The 16,401-nt window shown below is 41.7% G+C and overlaps 1 protein-coding gene across 1 annotated transcript; it reads right to left on the bottom strand.

Moving 5' to 3' along the window:
* Positions 1-5,930: 5,930 nt before the first annotated feature.
* Positions 5,931-6,980, bottom strand: LOC135697678 (phospholipase A1 VesT1.02-like; the record flags this gene model as incomplete). The annotated part of the gene is made up of 1 exon (XM_065217450.1): positions 5,931-6,980. A coding segment is annotated over one exon (1,050 nt), but the record flags the coding sequence as incomplete, so codon positions are not given.
* Between the last annotated feature and the right edge of the window lie 9,421 nt (positions 6,981-16,401).

Below are 16,401 nucleotides of genomic sequence, written 5' to 3'. Positions count from 1 at the left end.
AATTTTTTTTCATTTTTTATTGAGCACCCGTTAGCATCGGCAAATGGAATCCTGTGGCACGAACTAGCGAGCGTAAGTGGGAGACGAAAGCTTCCGACAAGGATCTATTTGTCGAATAACTCCGTGAAGAGGCGGCCCCTCGGACCTGAACGCGGACGAGTTGAATGTTCAACGGCGTGCCTGCGCTCAAGCTGCCCAAAGGTGTCGAGATCGTTGGCTTTGTAAATGACGTCGCTTTAATGGTAACAGGTTAGACGCTAGAAGAGGTGGAAATGTTGGCAACCGAGGCGATCTAAACGGTTGAAAACTGGATGCTAGGAGTGAAGTTTCAGATAGCCCTCCACGAAACGGAAGTGCTATTGGTCAGTAAACCACCCCAACTTGTCAAAATCACTCTTTTATTATATAATTTTAATGATTTTAGGCCAAACTTGTCAGAGTCATGTTTTGGAAGGGAGGGTTTCATTTGCAAAAGTATTTTTTTGACGTAGGACTACGTCTTTAATGTCTATATGGGAGTACACTTTGTGAAAACCCAAAATGGAACATGTAACAAAATTATGAAAGATTTTGAACATTAATAACTCAGCTGCCCCTGGACCAACTTTAATAATTTTATCACCAATCGATCAGAAATATTTCCACGCATCAATAAAAATGCTTTTAACTGATGATTTTTTTTACAAGAAACTATTAAAAAAGTGGTAATGCCAAGCATTGTCCAATGTACAAATAAAAATATGTTAATTCTATCACTGTTTTCATAAAATAAACGTTCTTCCCAAACCCAGTCGTCATAATCGAGTACCACTTGGTTGCACATGATTCTACTTTAACCTGAAAAGATATAAAACAGCGCTGCTGTCTAGCTTCAACTCATTTTTGCTTCGGACGGCGTGGTGAACAGGCAGCAGCTGCATCAGTAGCAGCAGTAGGAAGGTGGTGGCAGGTTAGGTAGTCCACGCTTCTAACTAACAAGCAACAATGGCTGGTCGTGGCAAAGGAGAAAAAGGTCTCGGTAAAGGAGGCGCCAAACGTCATCGCAAGGTTCTTCGTGATAACCGCCATCCGTCGTCTGGCTCGCCGTGGTGGTGTCAAACGTATCTTCAGTTTGATCTACGAGAAAACACGAGGTGTGCTGAAGGTGTTCCTGGAAAATGAGATCTATGATGCTGTCACCTACTCTGAACACGCCAAGCGTAAGCGGCCATGGATGTCGTCTACGCTTTGATGCGACATACGCACTCTGTACGGTTTCGGAGGTTAAATCATCACCAACTTTGGCAAAAAAAACGGCCTTTTCAGGGCCAACAAGCTTATTACAGTAAAGGGTTGGATTTAATCTGTGTCTGTTAGTCCACATTCAGAACCATACGCCCTCAACGACCACACAAAAAGCTCTCCAGAGTTGTAATCTTGTAACCAAACTTGGAAGCAGGGGTGCAAGTGATTTTGATCAATTCTCTTCATCAACTTTCTCTTCGAAACGTGCCAGAGACGAACCAGCCCAAGGCTAAAAGTCTCTTCAATAAAGAAAAAAAAAGATCTCTTCGAAAAAAAAAATACTACAAATTTTGTACGCCTAAAAATCCTAAACGGAAAGAATTATGATAATAGATGATCGATCAATTAAAAGAACTAAATGTTTTTCACATTTGTTCCGTCCACTAGCGGTCCTACGTCCAGATTCCATTCTTGCTCCTAGGCACAGATCTTTCCACTTTTTTTTTTATATTTGTGCATCGAAAAGCTATTTGTTCCAATTTTAAAATAAATTCCATTTCATTTTAACCTAGGTTCTCCAGCTACTACAGTAACTTACCAGCCATAATTGTTATGATATATATATATATATGTTGACGTGGATTGCAAAGAAAGCTTAAGTCACGTCCCAAGCAGTTTTGGAAGTTTGTCAACGAACAACGTCATGAAGCTGGCCTGCCGTCGTCTATGATCAGCCAAGTGGCAGGCGCGTAGGTAACATGTTATACCATGACAGCGGGCCCAGCACAGCAAAATTAAAGATTTGAGCCCGGGACATGCTGCCTACTGTCAAACGCTGCTGTTGGTATAGGCCTTGTCACTGGCCTGTCTATGACACATAATGGTAACGTGGCCTCATCTACGCAAGATATCTGTCAGCTGTTCTCTGAAAAATTTGCTAGTGTATTCACGGACGAGAGACTGAGTGACGACCATGCCCGACTGGCTGCCAGTTAACTCTCTGGCCAAACCTTGAGCAGAATTGATATCAATCCCGAGATGTTTTCCAGGGCTTCCTCGAAACTCGAGTCGTCGTACAATCCGGGTCCTAATGGAATTCCATCGGCGTTCCTCAAAACGCCTTGGACAGTTTGTTGTCTCCACTGCTGCACGTTTTTCAACGGTCCGTGGACGTCGGCGTTTTCCCATCCTGGTGGAAGCTAGCGCACATGTTTCCAGTACAAAAGAAAGGCAGCAAACAGGATGTTGGCAAATCTGGATGTAAGTCGGGGCTTCATTCGCGTGATGTCAAGACTGATGTCCAACCACTACTCGCTAGACGCACATCTCTACAGAATAAACCTCGTTGACAGCAATATATGTAGGTGTAGAACCGGTTATGATGACATAAATCACACAGTTCGGTATTGCCCGGGTAATGACGCCTCCAGAGCACGACTGTTGGATACTCTAGTGGCCCGAGGTAGACAACCCTTCCGTGAAGTAAGAGATGTATTGGGAACCCGTAATCTTCCCTACATGCAGGCGATCTACGAATTCCTTTGTTTGTCTGATGTTAGAGTTTGATGTGACCATCTCCTCCTTTCCAAACAACTTCCAGTCATTGTGTCCCAGTCTTATTATCCTTGCCCCTGTCCAACCAGGATTCGGTCTACCGTCCGAGAGTAGTATCTGAAGGAGGCTTCAGAAACCAGTTTTCTACCTAGCTCCTTCCAATCGAAATTGTTACCCATAACCTCAAGCCCGCCACGAATAATGGGTACCCAATACTAACCTAGAACTACTGCTGTGTAAAATGTAAATTCAAACATTACTGATTTTTGGCTCCGCAAAGTGTCACACACGACTGAGCCTAGTAAATAAACGAACTAGTAAAAAAAAAAAGGACGTTGGCAAGCGGCACCGGTGGTGTAGGGGTAAGCGTGATTGCCTCTCACCCCAGGCAGTAAAACCGTTGGTCCCCGGTTCATGAGTTTATGAGTCGATAGGTAGGGTGCAGGTGTGGGAGCTGCCTTCCTGGCGTCGGTAGCATAGTTGCTCAGCACAGAAAACAAGATCGACGGAAAACAAGCGCTGTTGCTAAATTGTTCGAACTCGTTGTTATGGCACCGTTACTCGCTCATTGTAAGCCGTATATTAGTATCGACCAGCATGGTTTCATGGCTGGTCGCTCCACTGCCACTAACTTACTGTTCCTTACTTTCTACATCTCTAACAGTATGTCGGATCGTGCTCAGACGGATGTCATGTATACTGACTTATCTGCAGCCTTCGATAAATTGAATCACCGCATATCTATTGCAAAACTGGACAGGCTTGGTATCCACGGCTGCCTTTTGCTATGGTTTATACCATACCTCACCGATCGCTATCTTACCGTTGTCATTGGTGATCACCAGTCCCGTATGTTCGCTGCCATGTCCGGCATACCCCAGGGTAGTCACCTGGGACCGCTGATTTTCCTGATTTACTTCAACGACGTGAATCTAGTCTGTAAATCTCCCTGGTAGGCCAGAGTAGAGCAGACTACCGTAATAGGCAGTCATGTACCCATCGAAGTCTACAAAACCCACCACCAGATGGAGTAAAAACAGCATGTTAGCCGGCCATGAGACCAGACAAAGCCTAGAAAACATTACAGTGCAGACATAAGATACTTGAAGATAGTGAGAGAAAAGTGAAGTAGAGTGAGTGGAAAAAACAGAGAGCAGGTGAATTCCCGGAATCACCATTTTGGTTCAAAGGTCCTAATGTGAACCGTTTGTCTGTTATAACTCCGCTGTAATTTTTATTCAGTACCGTTGAGGTATACCTGGTAGACGTACCGGTAGGCTACGCCAGTCCCCAGCCAAATAAGGATAATTCCAGCACGAACCGCCAAAGCCGAGTCCGTCAACATACTTGGCGACCCAGCCAGCATCAGAAGTGTCGAGAGAAGTTCAGTAGCGCGCGAAGGAGGTATGCGACGCCGCCAAAGGAGAAAAGGAAGAAGGTGGAATGTGGAGCCGAGCGAAGCAGTCGTCGAGGAAACGTGGTGGTGGATTTGCGAAGGGCCTCGAAGAAGAAGTAAAAGATAACAGAAACAAGTCAGATAGAAAATAAGAAAGTGGGGGTAGTACATACGCTAGGTAGGAATAAAAGTGTCAGTAGAATCCTAGTTCGGTAAGCGTGCCGATCCTGAGGCCATTGTAGTCAGGGAATCTCAGGATTGCTCCTAACTGAGGTGGCTAGTACTAACAAACTCTTCCTTCGTATTCACTCAATTGAAGACTGTTGCTTCCCTCAATGTCAGTTGAATGCTTTTGGTGGTTGGTGTATTCTGAATCATATGGAGGTTAACCCGTCCAAATGCTCGGATGTTTCTTTTTGAAATTGAGCGCGTCAGCCAAATTAAGGATCTAGGTGTGATTCTGGATACACAACTCTCTTTCAAGCAGCACATTTCGTATGCCGTCGACAAAGCTTCCAGAATTCTAATGTTTATCTTCAGGATTGCCAAAGACTTCACGGATTTCTACTGCCTTAAATCGTTGTACTGCTCCTTGTCTCGCTCCATATTAGAATACTGCTCGGTTTCTCTGGACTCCTCACGAAAACAACGGTGTCGAAAGAGTTGAGTCTGTTCCGTGACGGTTCCTGAGATATGCGCTACGTAAACTGCCGTGGACGGATCCCTTCCGATTGCCTAGCTACGATAGCCGTTTGCAACTGATCCATCTGGTGCCCCTGTCGGTCCGAAGGGCATTGCTAATTGCAGATATTTTGCAAGGACGCACCTATTGCCCTGTTCTCCTTGAGCAAATTGACGGTAAAATTCAATGCTGCGCCTGCCCATACAGCGAACTAATTATAGCATGTTCAGCGCAATCGGTGGTTTACAGAGACTCTTCAATATAGAACTCGAGTCTATTCCCAAAAAACATTATTTCAGTGCCAACATTTCAAAGGGGCGTAATTGCTTTTGTAAACAATGACTTTAGCCGTCAATTTCTTGCGAATGAAATCTTACCTCTCCAAAATAACAATGCTAGCTGGTAGAGGAAACATTCCTCTACTTGCTGGTGTCATTATTTTTCATGAGTGAGCTTTTATTCGCGAAAAATCGACGGTTAAAGCCATTGTTTACAAATGCAATTACGCCCCTTTGAAATGTTGGCACTGATTTTCAAAAGTTTTGTTTCAGGGCCAGCGAATCCAAACCCACAAAGCAACCAACGATACAGACAAAACGGTTGCTACGACTACCATGACAAATTCGCTCTGTAACAAAGCTCGATCGAAGTCTAAATAAAGTTAAAAATACACTTACATATGTATGGCGGACATCACTTATGTGTAGAAACAATTTTCGTTGATTCTCCCAAAATGTATGACTAACGTCACATTGCCACTTTGCTTCAAACTCAAATGTTGTGCAAGTGTTAAGTGTTTTTGAGTGTCATTAAAAATGGTGAAAAGTTAAAATTGAACATGGTGGAACTTACTTCACTTTCTGATCTCACGACAGAGATTACGGTAGTGTTTAAGAGACGATGTTTTACAGTGATACATATTCAATGTGTTACGCCTGTTTGTCTGTGGAATTGTGATACTCGACTATCAAAAGCAATATTGCACTCGGATCATCTTCAAAATCGGTATTGATTCAGCAAGCCATATTCTATCCAAGAGCAAACGGACTTCCTGCATTCGTGTTCAGATGGTATTTAACCCCGAGCAAACGGACTAGCTGCGTTCGTAATCAGATGGAACACTCCACTGGCAAGTCCCAGGTTAGACGGATCTCCGCCCATGTTCCTATTAGCACCACTGGACACGCAGTTGTTGTTCAGGATCTGATCGTAGTTCGCACAACGAACCGAATTGAACCGGCTAGGGTTAGTTCGGATGGACTCTGCGAAGAACTCAAAAGCACGTCCATGAGCACAGGTTCCAGCAATATCAACTCCACAACCGGGCTGAGAACGACCACCGTTCGGGTAGAAATCGGCCTGTCCAATCGGTAGATCGAAGCCCAGCAAACCAGCATTGGTGTGGATGACCTCGACGTAGTTGGCATCAGTTGAAGCAACACGTTCGTTTGGTGCATTGATAGAGAACAGTGGCAGAGCTGGATCCAGAGCAATTATGGAATGCAATCGTCCTCGGGTGACACGTTTACCAGTAATACCGGCGGCGTGACCTCCCAGACTGTGACCCGAAACGTACACAAAGTTGAACGCCAGACCATTTACGTTGAGGAACTCAATGAAACTAGCCACAGTCGCTCCCACGGCATTGATGTGATTCCTGGAAGTGACGTAGTTCGGGTTCTGCGCTCCTACTCCCCAGTCGACGGTGATGACATTGAAATCTCCCCGATCCAGATAAGCGTTACGAATGAGAGTATTTACTGGCGATCCACCGTTGTTGTTCCATCCGTGGATGATAAAACGTGTCTGACGTGCAGGACTCCAGAACTGTCCTAAGGTAGCGGCATTACCGTTAGTAATAACGTGACCAGCTGTGTTGCGGTTAGCACGAGTGAACAGCCGGAAGATGGTGTCGGTAGCAGCATTGAAGAACGGCTCTGGTTCCCCCTGGCTTTCCAAGCCGTACGGGTCGGTGTTCACCAGATGAAGGTGTCCGTTGCCATCGGGTACCAGGGTCCACTGTTCAGTTGGTTGGAAGGGTGCCGTTTCTGGTCCAAGTTCTTCATCCACTGGAATGTGCTCTTGGCCGAGTTCCTCAATTGGGAGGGCGTTGGCTAAGAAAGGTTAGAACGAAACATCAGTCAAAATGAACGAGAAGTTAACTAAATTTGTAAATACCCAGAGCGACGGCAAACAGCGTAATTAGTAGAACCTTCATTTCAAGACAATGAATGTTTTCTATTGCCAGTCAATCTGAAATTTTTCTCGATTATATACGTTTGCGGGGGAGATTTGCGATATCTTGCAATATCTTATCGTATTGCAACCGAATTGCTGAACGTGTACGTCTGATGAAGGTTATCTATGATTAATAAACTTGGGTTTCTGATTTTTTTTCCAAAAGCCAGTGCGAAATGTGGTAGAGGTTTGTTATCAGGAAGAAATTGGATTATCATGTGAAAACTGGATGACCTTTCGCACCGCTCCTTGGTCAATATGGTGTAGATTGTTTGGTGGCACCAAAATAATTGTACTGTTTTGATTGATAATAAGGCGAGACATTAATAAAAAATCCAGAATTGTCCACCTAGCGGTGGCAAGCTAGGAGTAAATTTCGCAGTTTTGGACATATCTCTGGAACCAAAGATCCTATCAAAATGAAACTCAATTTGATTCTATGTGACACAGATATAAAGACGCATACATTTTCCGATCTCGTCACACTGAATGATCATTTGTTTGCCTATTCCAAAGTTCTTCCGAATATCTACTCAGTTTCGAAGTTATTGAAAAAGTGCAAAAATATCAAGGCGAGTGTTGTGCAAATCTGTGTATTTTGAAATGAATATTTTTGTAGGGTATTTACAAAGTTATTGGAGAGCAACTGATTTCAAACGCCAATTCCCTAACAATGCTTCACACCGCGTCAACGTGTAGAGATAGAGGTAAACGATATTAATAGATTTGATCAATCAATCCGATATTCTTATGAAGTTTAATCCGGTTGATTTTCCCAGTCGGATCGTTTTTGAAAAGTGATAAATTAGACAAATTGGCTAATTATCACTATAATAAAAAAAAAGTTGCATTCTTCAATATGTACTGCGAATAATAATACTGTACTGCAAACAATCTATGACACAAGTTCAAAAGACAAGCGGTCAAATGGATGGAAAAGAAACAAAAGTTTGAATGAAATTAAAAGGGGCAAAAATTCGAATGGACAGAATTACAAAATGGGAGATTTTATTACTATCGGTTAAAATAGACTGCAGGGTCGCAGAATTGCTCTCTTTTGTTTTTTGCTTAAGGAAGTGCTACTGCTGCCTAGAGCTACAACAAATTTAAACAGCACTTTTCAGTGGTCAATACTACCTGCAAATGTTCTACCTTGTTCGACTCTTATTCCTCTCCAATCCTTGTTTGGACCGTACCCGAGGCTAATCAACACTCAACGCAACAACCACCCTACTGCTTTCTCTCTGAGATGATCACGTTGGTCATGACGAGAGGAGCAACACAATAGTTGGGTAAAGAAGAACTGCATTATAACACACCATCGACTGGAAATGCTCTCGCAACGTGGGGCATTAGGTAGTGTTGAAAACGTCGCTAGAACTATTCCACAGCCGCAGTCAGTTTATGAGCAAAAGAGGGACGCACATTTTTTGCCTGTAGACTTGGAAACATACTTCAAGTCTCCGCGTACATCGTACGGGTTAGGCAAAAGATGTGCGTCTATCTTCAAAAAACTGTCCATTAATGGCCCTTCGCTCATTTTCAACTTCTATTCAATTTTCATACTGCCGTGCTCTAACGGAACTATCCACCTACCCTCTTCTAAAGATCATTCTCTAGCTAATAAATCATCACACTAAAGCTTCATGTTAGCATTTCCAACCAACTCTGAAAATCGCTAACTTCACGTATGAAGTAACATAAAAACACTTTGAATGATTACCGGCATATTGTTAATAAGGAAAAGGTCCCCCCTATTGAGATAACCACTTCCAATTTCCATGCTCTTCGCACGGAACTTTTTAACTTCATTAGATTCAAGTTTTCACTACAAATTATCCGTCGGGGTGAATGCCGTGTGTTGGTTGAAACCTTGGACAGATTCAAGTGTCTTCTAAAAAAATATCACTGAACACATTTTTTTCACTTACGACACCACAACTGAACGTGTGTTCAAATTAGTCTTGAAAGGACTGCTCAGTGGTGAATCCCTGGGTCAGATCAAAGATGAATTGCAAAAATTACTTGGAGTTGAGTCAATCCAAGTAATCGAACTGAAAATGAAATCCCGTCCTGGCCATTCGCGCAACGGGGTTTTTATGAACTAAGCAACCTTAAGACCTCAGAAAAAGCTAGCCTTATGCTCCATGTTTGAATGAAGTGGGAACACTTCAGGAAGACTGGAGGAGATTTCGTAAGCCTCACCCAGTGCTGTAAGTGCCCGGGATGTGAAGGAAGATCCTATAGGTACAAACAGCTCACAGTGCTGAAGCTGGTAGAAATCGAAATCGAAATTCTAATGGAAATTGATTGACTTAGGTAACATTACTGCTCCTAAAATGGATTTTTACAGAAATCATTCATCGACATGATTACTGATATGCTGATAACTAACTCCACGTTTGGTGCTATTCTAACTGGAGTTAAATTTGCGAACAGGGAGCCCATCCGGAAGATCTGATAAGACTTTACAAAACCACCATTATTTCGGTTTTGGAGTATGGTAGCTTTTGCTTCCAATCGGCGGCGAACACCCACATCTTGAAGCTGCAACGGATTCAATATCGTTGTATACGAATCGCACTAGGTTGTATGCATTCGACGCATACAATGAGTCTGGAAGTACTTGCGGGCGTACTTCCCTTACCAGATCGGTTCGCGGAATTGTCGTTTCGGTTTCTTATCCGCTGTGAAGTCATGAACCCGTTGGTGATCGAGAATTTTGAGAAGCTGCTTGATCGAAATCCGCAAACACGATTCATGAGCTTGTACTACGAGTACATGACTCTGGAAATTAGCCCCTCCCCGTTCAATACCAATGAAGTATCCTACGATTTCAGTTGTTATTCCGTAAGATTCGATTTCTCAATGAGGGAGGAAATTCAAGGAATACCAGAGCCCCATCGCCCCCTGATTGTACCATCCATCTTCGCGAACAAATACCGCCACGTCAATGCCGAGAAGAGATTTTTCACTGATGGGTCCACAATAAATACGTCCACTGGTTTTGGTGTATACAATGATCTCCATAGTGCCTCATATCAGCTTAAAAAACCATGTTCGGTATACGTTGCAGAACAAGCAGCTATATTGTATGCGTTAGAGCAGATCTCCTCACGTCCCCCTGATCAATATTTCATTTTTTCGGATAGTCTAAGTTCTCTGGAGGCTATGCGTTCTATAAGGCCGATGAAGCACTCGACGTATTTCCTGAACGAAATACGATCGTCACTAAGTGCTTTATCAAACAGCTCACATATCATCACCTTAGTATGGGCCCCTTCTCATTGCTCTATCCCGGGCAATGAGAAAGCAGACTCGCTGGCTAAGGTGGGTGCTATGGAAGGCGACATTTACGAGCGACAAATCGCCTACAATGAATTTTTCACAATTGCTCGTCAGCAAGTCCTCATCAACTGGCAACAAAAGTGGAATGATGGTGAACTGGGAAGATGGTTACATTCGATCCTCTCACAGGTGTCGATCAAACCCTGGTTCAGATTGGACGTGGATCGCGATTTTATCCGGGTAATGTCCAGGCTCATGTCCAATCACTACTCGTTAAACGCACACCTCTACCAACAATCAAAACGAAACTAACGATTTTAAATTGGCTCACCACTTTAGTAGCCTATTGGTCCCAAGCAAACGATTAACGTACCCTATTCTAGTTGAAATTCTATTACTACACTATGTTTGTTTTGATTCGCTATGAAAGTTTGACAGATAACATCAGGGGTGTGTGGATTCATGCAGAACATGCAGGGGTGAGTGAAATAACTTGGGACTGCTTGGGACCGTTGTTCTGGTATTGAGTGAGCCAAAAATAATAATGATTTTCTTCGGGACCCAGTGGTCTTAGAGTTACCTCTATGCCTCTACCGCATAAGGCTTGTAGATAGCAGTTTGTGTGCCTGTGGAAACGGCTATCACGACATTGAGCATGTTGTCTGGTCTTGCACCTCACATCATGTGGCGAGATCCGAACTAATTGAATCCCTCGGGGCCCGAGGGAAGCAACCTTATACACCGTGATCTCGATGTTATGAGATTAATTTACGTATTTTTAAAAAGTGCTGATTTGTGTATGTAGTAGTGTTTTGTGTTTTAATTCTTTCATTCTTTCATCACTATCCCAACCCAAGTCCCCTCTTGTATCATTTCAGCTGTGCTTTCAATGCTTCGATATCCAGAGCACATGCCCGCCAATACAGTGCAGTGACACCCATCCGTCGAATGAAGTAGAAAGAAGATTTACCAATATCCCTTTCCCTTTGCCCCCTTCCAATCCTCTAAATAAATGTATTTATTAATCTCGAGTAAACCGCGAGTATTCGGCCCCCATTCTACTAACTTTAGTTGTAAAACAAATTATAAAACAATACATTTAAATTAATTTGGCTCCGCAAAGCTACCGCATTTGAGCCTTTCCAAATAAATGGATTATAAAAAAAAAATTGCGAACAATATCGTCATGACTTTAAAATTCAGTAATTGATTTAATTCATTAAATATTTTAAATTGAAATGGTCCATCTCTTAAAAATAAAGAAGACGGGCAATTTAACTTTTTGAGAGTTCATAACGATTATAGCGCTGAGTAAATTAGTTAGTTTTCTTTATTAAAGAAGCTTTAAGCCTTTGGATGATTTGCCTCTGGCCGTTATAACTGAAACGTTCCTTAAATTTGATCATAAGGTTAAAAGGAATTCAAATTAATTCATTTATCGATATGACCGCCTTGATGGAGCCGGTGGTGACGTAGCCATCATTGTTCATAGACGTATCATACATCAAATTATTTCTTCATTTGAAACCACAGTTTTTGAAAATTTGGGAGTTTCTGTCGAATCAAAATTTTGACAGCTTACGTGTACTATTTGCCATTCCAAAGCGTAGGCCTTAAACAGTATTTGAATTGTGTTGATTTCTGTTTCATGATTATTCTGCAAATAATTACACTATTTAATATCAAAACAGCACAACATGCTTTTCTTCTACAAGAAATCCCTCAACTATTGATTTGGTCTTAACTGATTCATGTCAACTTTGTAGTCAATTGATTGCCCATGCTGACTTCGGTTCTGATCACCTTCCAGTAACTTTTGAAATATCATATGAAATATTATCTCATCCCAACAGCTCTACTTTCAATTGCCATAGAGCTGATTGGGAGCAATATCGAACATTTATGGAATATAAGTTTGATCCAAATGTTCATTTGCAAATTAAAGATGAAATTAATAATGCTCTTGAATCTCTGACTACTTTTATAAAGGCTGACTAAAAGTAAATTGATAAGCACCTCGCGCGCCGCTAGCACGCCTCTAGTGTTGGGAATCAAAAATCGTTGACAGTGGTTTGTTTACACTTCTATAGAGAACAACTGGTGCAAGTTTGATCAAAGTAGTCGATCGTGTTCAGAAATAACGTCAAATGGAACTCTAAAGAAGAAAAAATATTGTGCACAAGCACCTGGAAAATCCGGAGTGGTCCAGTTCCAAGCTGGCTAAAGTGCTGAAGATGCCAAAAACAACAGTTTGTCTAGTGCTCAAAACCTACAAGGAAACCCTCAGTGTGGAAAGGAATCGGCGGACCTACGAAAAAACTGGAACCAGGCGCGGAACATCCTTGCCAGGGAAGAATACAAGTCGTACAAAACCAGTAAACATCCGAACCGGCAAATGAAGCATAATTCCGTGGCCAAAATGCGTGCAAGGGTCTTGTACGACCGTGTTTTGACGAAACACAAGGGCTGCACTTTGATCGATGACGAAACATACATCTTCATTCCTTTATTTAACGTCAGTCTCTATTCTGCAATCTAGTGCCAATCACCGACGGACATCGATTGCCATCCATTGCCGACAATCGAATGTACAGGAAGGTATCTTCCACACCTGCGTAGGATATCGCACTCATTCAACACACATGGGCCGGGACCAACGACTTTACTTCTCTTCCGAAGGAAGACGTGACCAGAGATTTTTATGCCTCAGAAAAATCCCACCGACCTTAGCTGGGATTGAACCCAGACCCATTGGGGTGTTAGAAAGCAGTCACGCTTACCACTACACCACCGGCGCTGGCTGACGAAACATACGTCAAACTCGATTTTAAGCAGCTTCCCGGTAAAAAGTTTTACATCGCGACTGGACGTGGGGATGTGCCGGGAAGTTTAAAGTTCGCGAAGAAGGCCAATCGATTTGCAATTGTGGCCGGAAAACGGAACCATTCGTCACATCCTTGACAATGACATCCCAAGTTTACATCGAACAATGCCTGAAAAAGCGTGTATTGTCGTTCATCTGCAAGCATAGGGACAAAGTCATCTTTTGGCCCAATTTGGCCAACTGCCACTACTCCAAGCTGGTTCTGGAGTGGTATGCTGCCAACAAGATCGATGTTGTCCCCAAGCTAATGAATTCTACGAATTTCCCGGAATTTCGAGCAATCCAAAAATACTGGGCAATTTCAAATCAGCGACTTCGATGAAGCGGCGGGGCAGTCAAGGACATCCAGCAAACTTATTGAGTCACGAATTGCAGGTCTTTTTGTGCGTTCCAATTTACTTTTAGTCAGTCTTTAGTTGAACCAAGAGCTTCTCCATATAGGTAACTCTAAGACTAGAAGGTCCCGAAATAACGTGCTCAACTTTTTGGCTCAGCTCTGGTACTCTCTTCGGTCCCAAGCTAATCGAAACATAGGAAAAACCAATAACCCCTCATTTTATCTGTCAAACTTTCATAGCGAATCAGAACAAACATTGCGTAGTACTAGAATTTCGACTTGAATGGGCTACGTTAATCGTTTGCTTGGGACCAATAGGCTAGTCAAGTAGTGAGCCAATTTAAAATCGTTAGTTTCGTATTGATTGTTGGCTTCTCAGTACCAAAATTATACCCCGTTCACATTACAGCGTATATCACGTGATACACGCTGTCTTGCAATGAGCACTCATACATCTAGTTTTCACTGGAAATCCTATGCATGAGTGTTCATTGCAAGACAGCCTATATTACGTGATATAGGCTGTAATGTGAACGGGGTATAAGCAATTCGAGAGTTCCCATAATTTCAGTTTGAATCTTACTAGTCCTATTGAGAATCAGGATCCTCGGGACCATCTGAATATTTTCTCTCCGAAAAATATTTTTGATGATTCCTGGGGGACTGATTTGGACGAAGTAAGATCTATAATACCCCGTTAACATTACAGCCTATATCACGTAATATAGGCTGTCTTGCAATGAACACTCATACATAGGATTTCCAGTGAAAACTAGATGTATGAGTGCTCATTGCAAGACAGCGTATATCACGTGATATACGCTGTAATGTGAACGGGGTATTACGCACCTAACCTGTATCTCTGAAGAATATTTCATATTACTCGCAATTTTTCAGCTAGGCAGCGAATTTTATGAAACAGATTCCAATCGAATTTCAAGCTCAACATTGCATTAGGTCCTAAGTAACATTGACAGATTCTCTTCGTCGACTTTCTTTTTGTATCCCCATGGCCATGTAAAGACAATCCCAGGTACTTTCAGCACACAGATCGATAAAAGAAGCTTTTATCTAGCATCTAATACGACAAACACAACAAGAAACGGTTATTTGCTCACGTTATTAACTAAAGAGAAAGTCAACGAAGATAATCGATCAATGTTACGTAGGACCTAATGCAATGGTCAGCTTGATTTATTCTTGTTCTAATACCCTGGACAGACTATGGCTTATATCATGTAATATAAGCTATCTTGCAATGAGCACTCATACATCTAGTTTTTACTGGAAATCCTATGTATGAGTGCTCATTGTAAGACAGCCTATATTACATGATATAAGCCATAGTCTGTCCAGGGTATAAATGTGCGAAGAATGAGAATAATTTCCGTTAATTTTTTTGAATATTAAAACACATCAAGTTTAAAAAATGCCTACTGCATGGCATGTTCTATTACAAATTCTAAAACTAGAATGAATTCGTGATCGATTAGGTCCTGCATTGTCAAAATCGCACTAATTCTGAGAAAATGAGAGCCATTGTTTAAGAATAAGGTTTAGAACGTAAAGGTTAATCTGCGGCTAGCAATTAGAAAATCATGCTTAAAATGGTTAAAATCACAAAATGAAAATCAGAAGTAAAATAAAAACGTGTCAACTTTCCAGCATGACCTACTTCGATTGATCTTAGATATTTTCTCTTCTTATTTACAAAAAAAAAAATGGTTTACAAAACTCACCTTATAATATTTCCACATAAGCCTAGAGCTTTCTTTTTAAAACCTAGTAGAAGTCACATAGTCACTATAACGGAGTTTCAATTTCTTGGTTAAGTTAAGTGAAATATCTTGAATTAGTACTTGACCAAAAATTAACTTTTTAATATCACATTGAGGGCATCCTAGCCAAATGTAATAAATATATAAAGTGTTTGTATTCTTTTATAAACAGGAAATCCAAACTTTGCCTGAAGAATAAACTTCTAATATTTAAAAAAAAGTTTTTAAATCGTCCATTCTTTATGCAGTGCCAATATGGTCTAGTTGTTGCACTACCAGGAGAGAAAAAAGTACTTCAAAGGATTCAAAACAAGGAATAAGTAAACAGAACGCTGAAAAAATAACATGATCGTATTACAATTAGTTAGAGCAAGCAATTTGCAGTTGGAGTTTGCTATTGGAAACTGCCTGACAAATAAGTTAATTCTATCCAACGCCGTTGTTGAGTATAGCCCGATAGATCTTGGAAGACTTTAATGAGTTCCCTAATAAAAAATATACCATAAACGAAGGATAACCCAAATAATAGAACTATTCCACTAATGGTTTGGATGATACCCCGACGTGTTCGGTGTTAAGCAAAATAACCATAAATTTTTTGTTAGAGTTTAAGAATTAATTGAGATAAACTGTAGAACTTTTCTTTTATGGTTTGAGGTCTCCTATCACCGTATTTTGGATTGACCACATTCTTTTAATAATTTCTTCCGTCCAATGCAATTGTAATAAAACCCGTATTTCAACCAAACAAAATCGGATTCAACCTCTTATTAATTTGACGATTCGATAAAAAGCGCAATGAAAATTTGTTTCAGTGATATGTACGAGTGAAAGATTTCATTAAACACTTGTTGCGCGACACGGCCGAGGGTACGTTGCAACAAAGCAATTGATGCAGCAAAACAAAGCCAACTCATTCGTAAACCATGCGCCGGTAAGCATGTAGTGGTGTGAGCGAGCCCTGTGAACAACATTGTAGACGACCGGCGGCTTCCATCTTCCATTCCATCCCATCATCAC

This window comes from Ochlerotatus camptorhynchus, unplaced genomic scaffold, assembly GCF_037179485.1.
Source record: "Ochlerotatus camptorhynchus isolate MF236.1 unplaced genomic scaffold, CSIRO-AGI_Acam_v1.1 ptg000077l, whole genome shotgun sequence".
Lineage (NCBI taxonomy): Eukaryota > Metazoa > Arthropoda > Insecta > Diptera > Culicidae > Ochlerotatus > Ochlerotatus camptorhynchus.
This window is presented reverse-complemented; position numbering and strand designations above follow the sequence as displayed.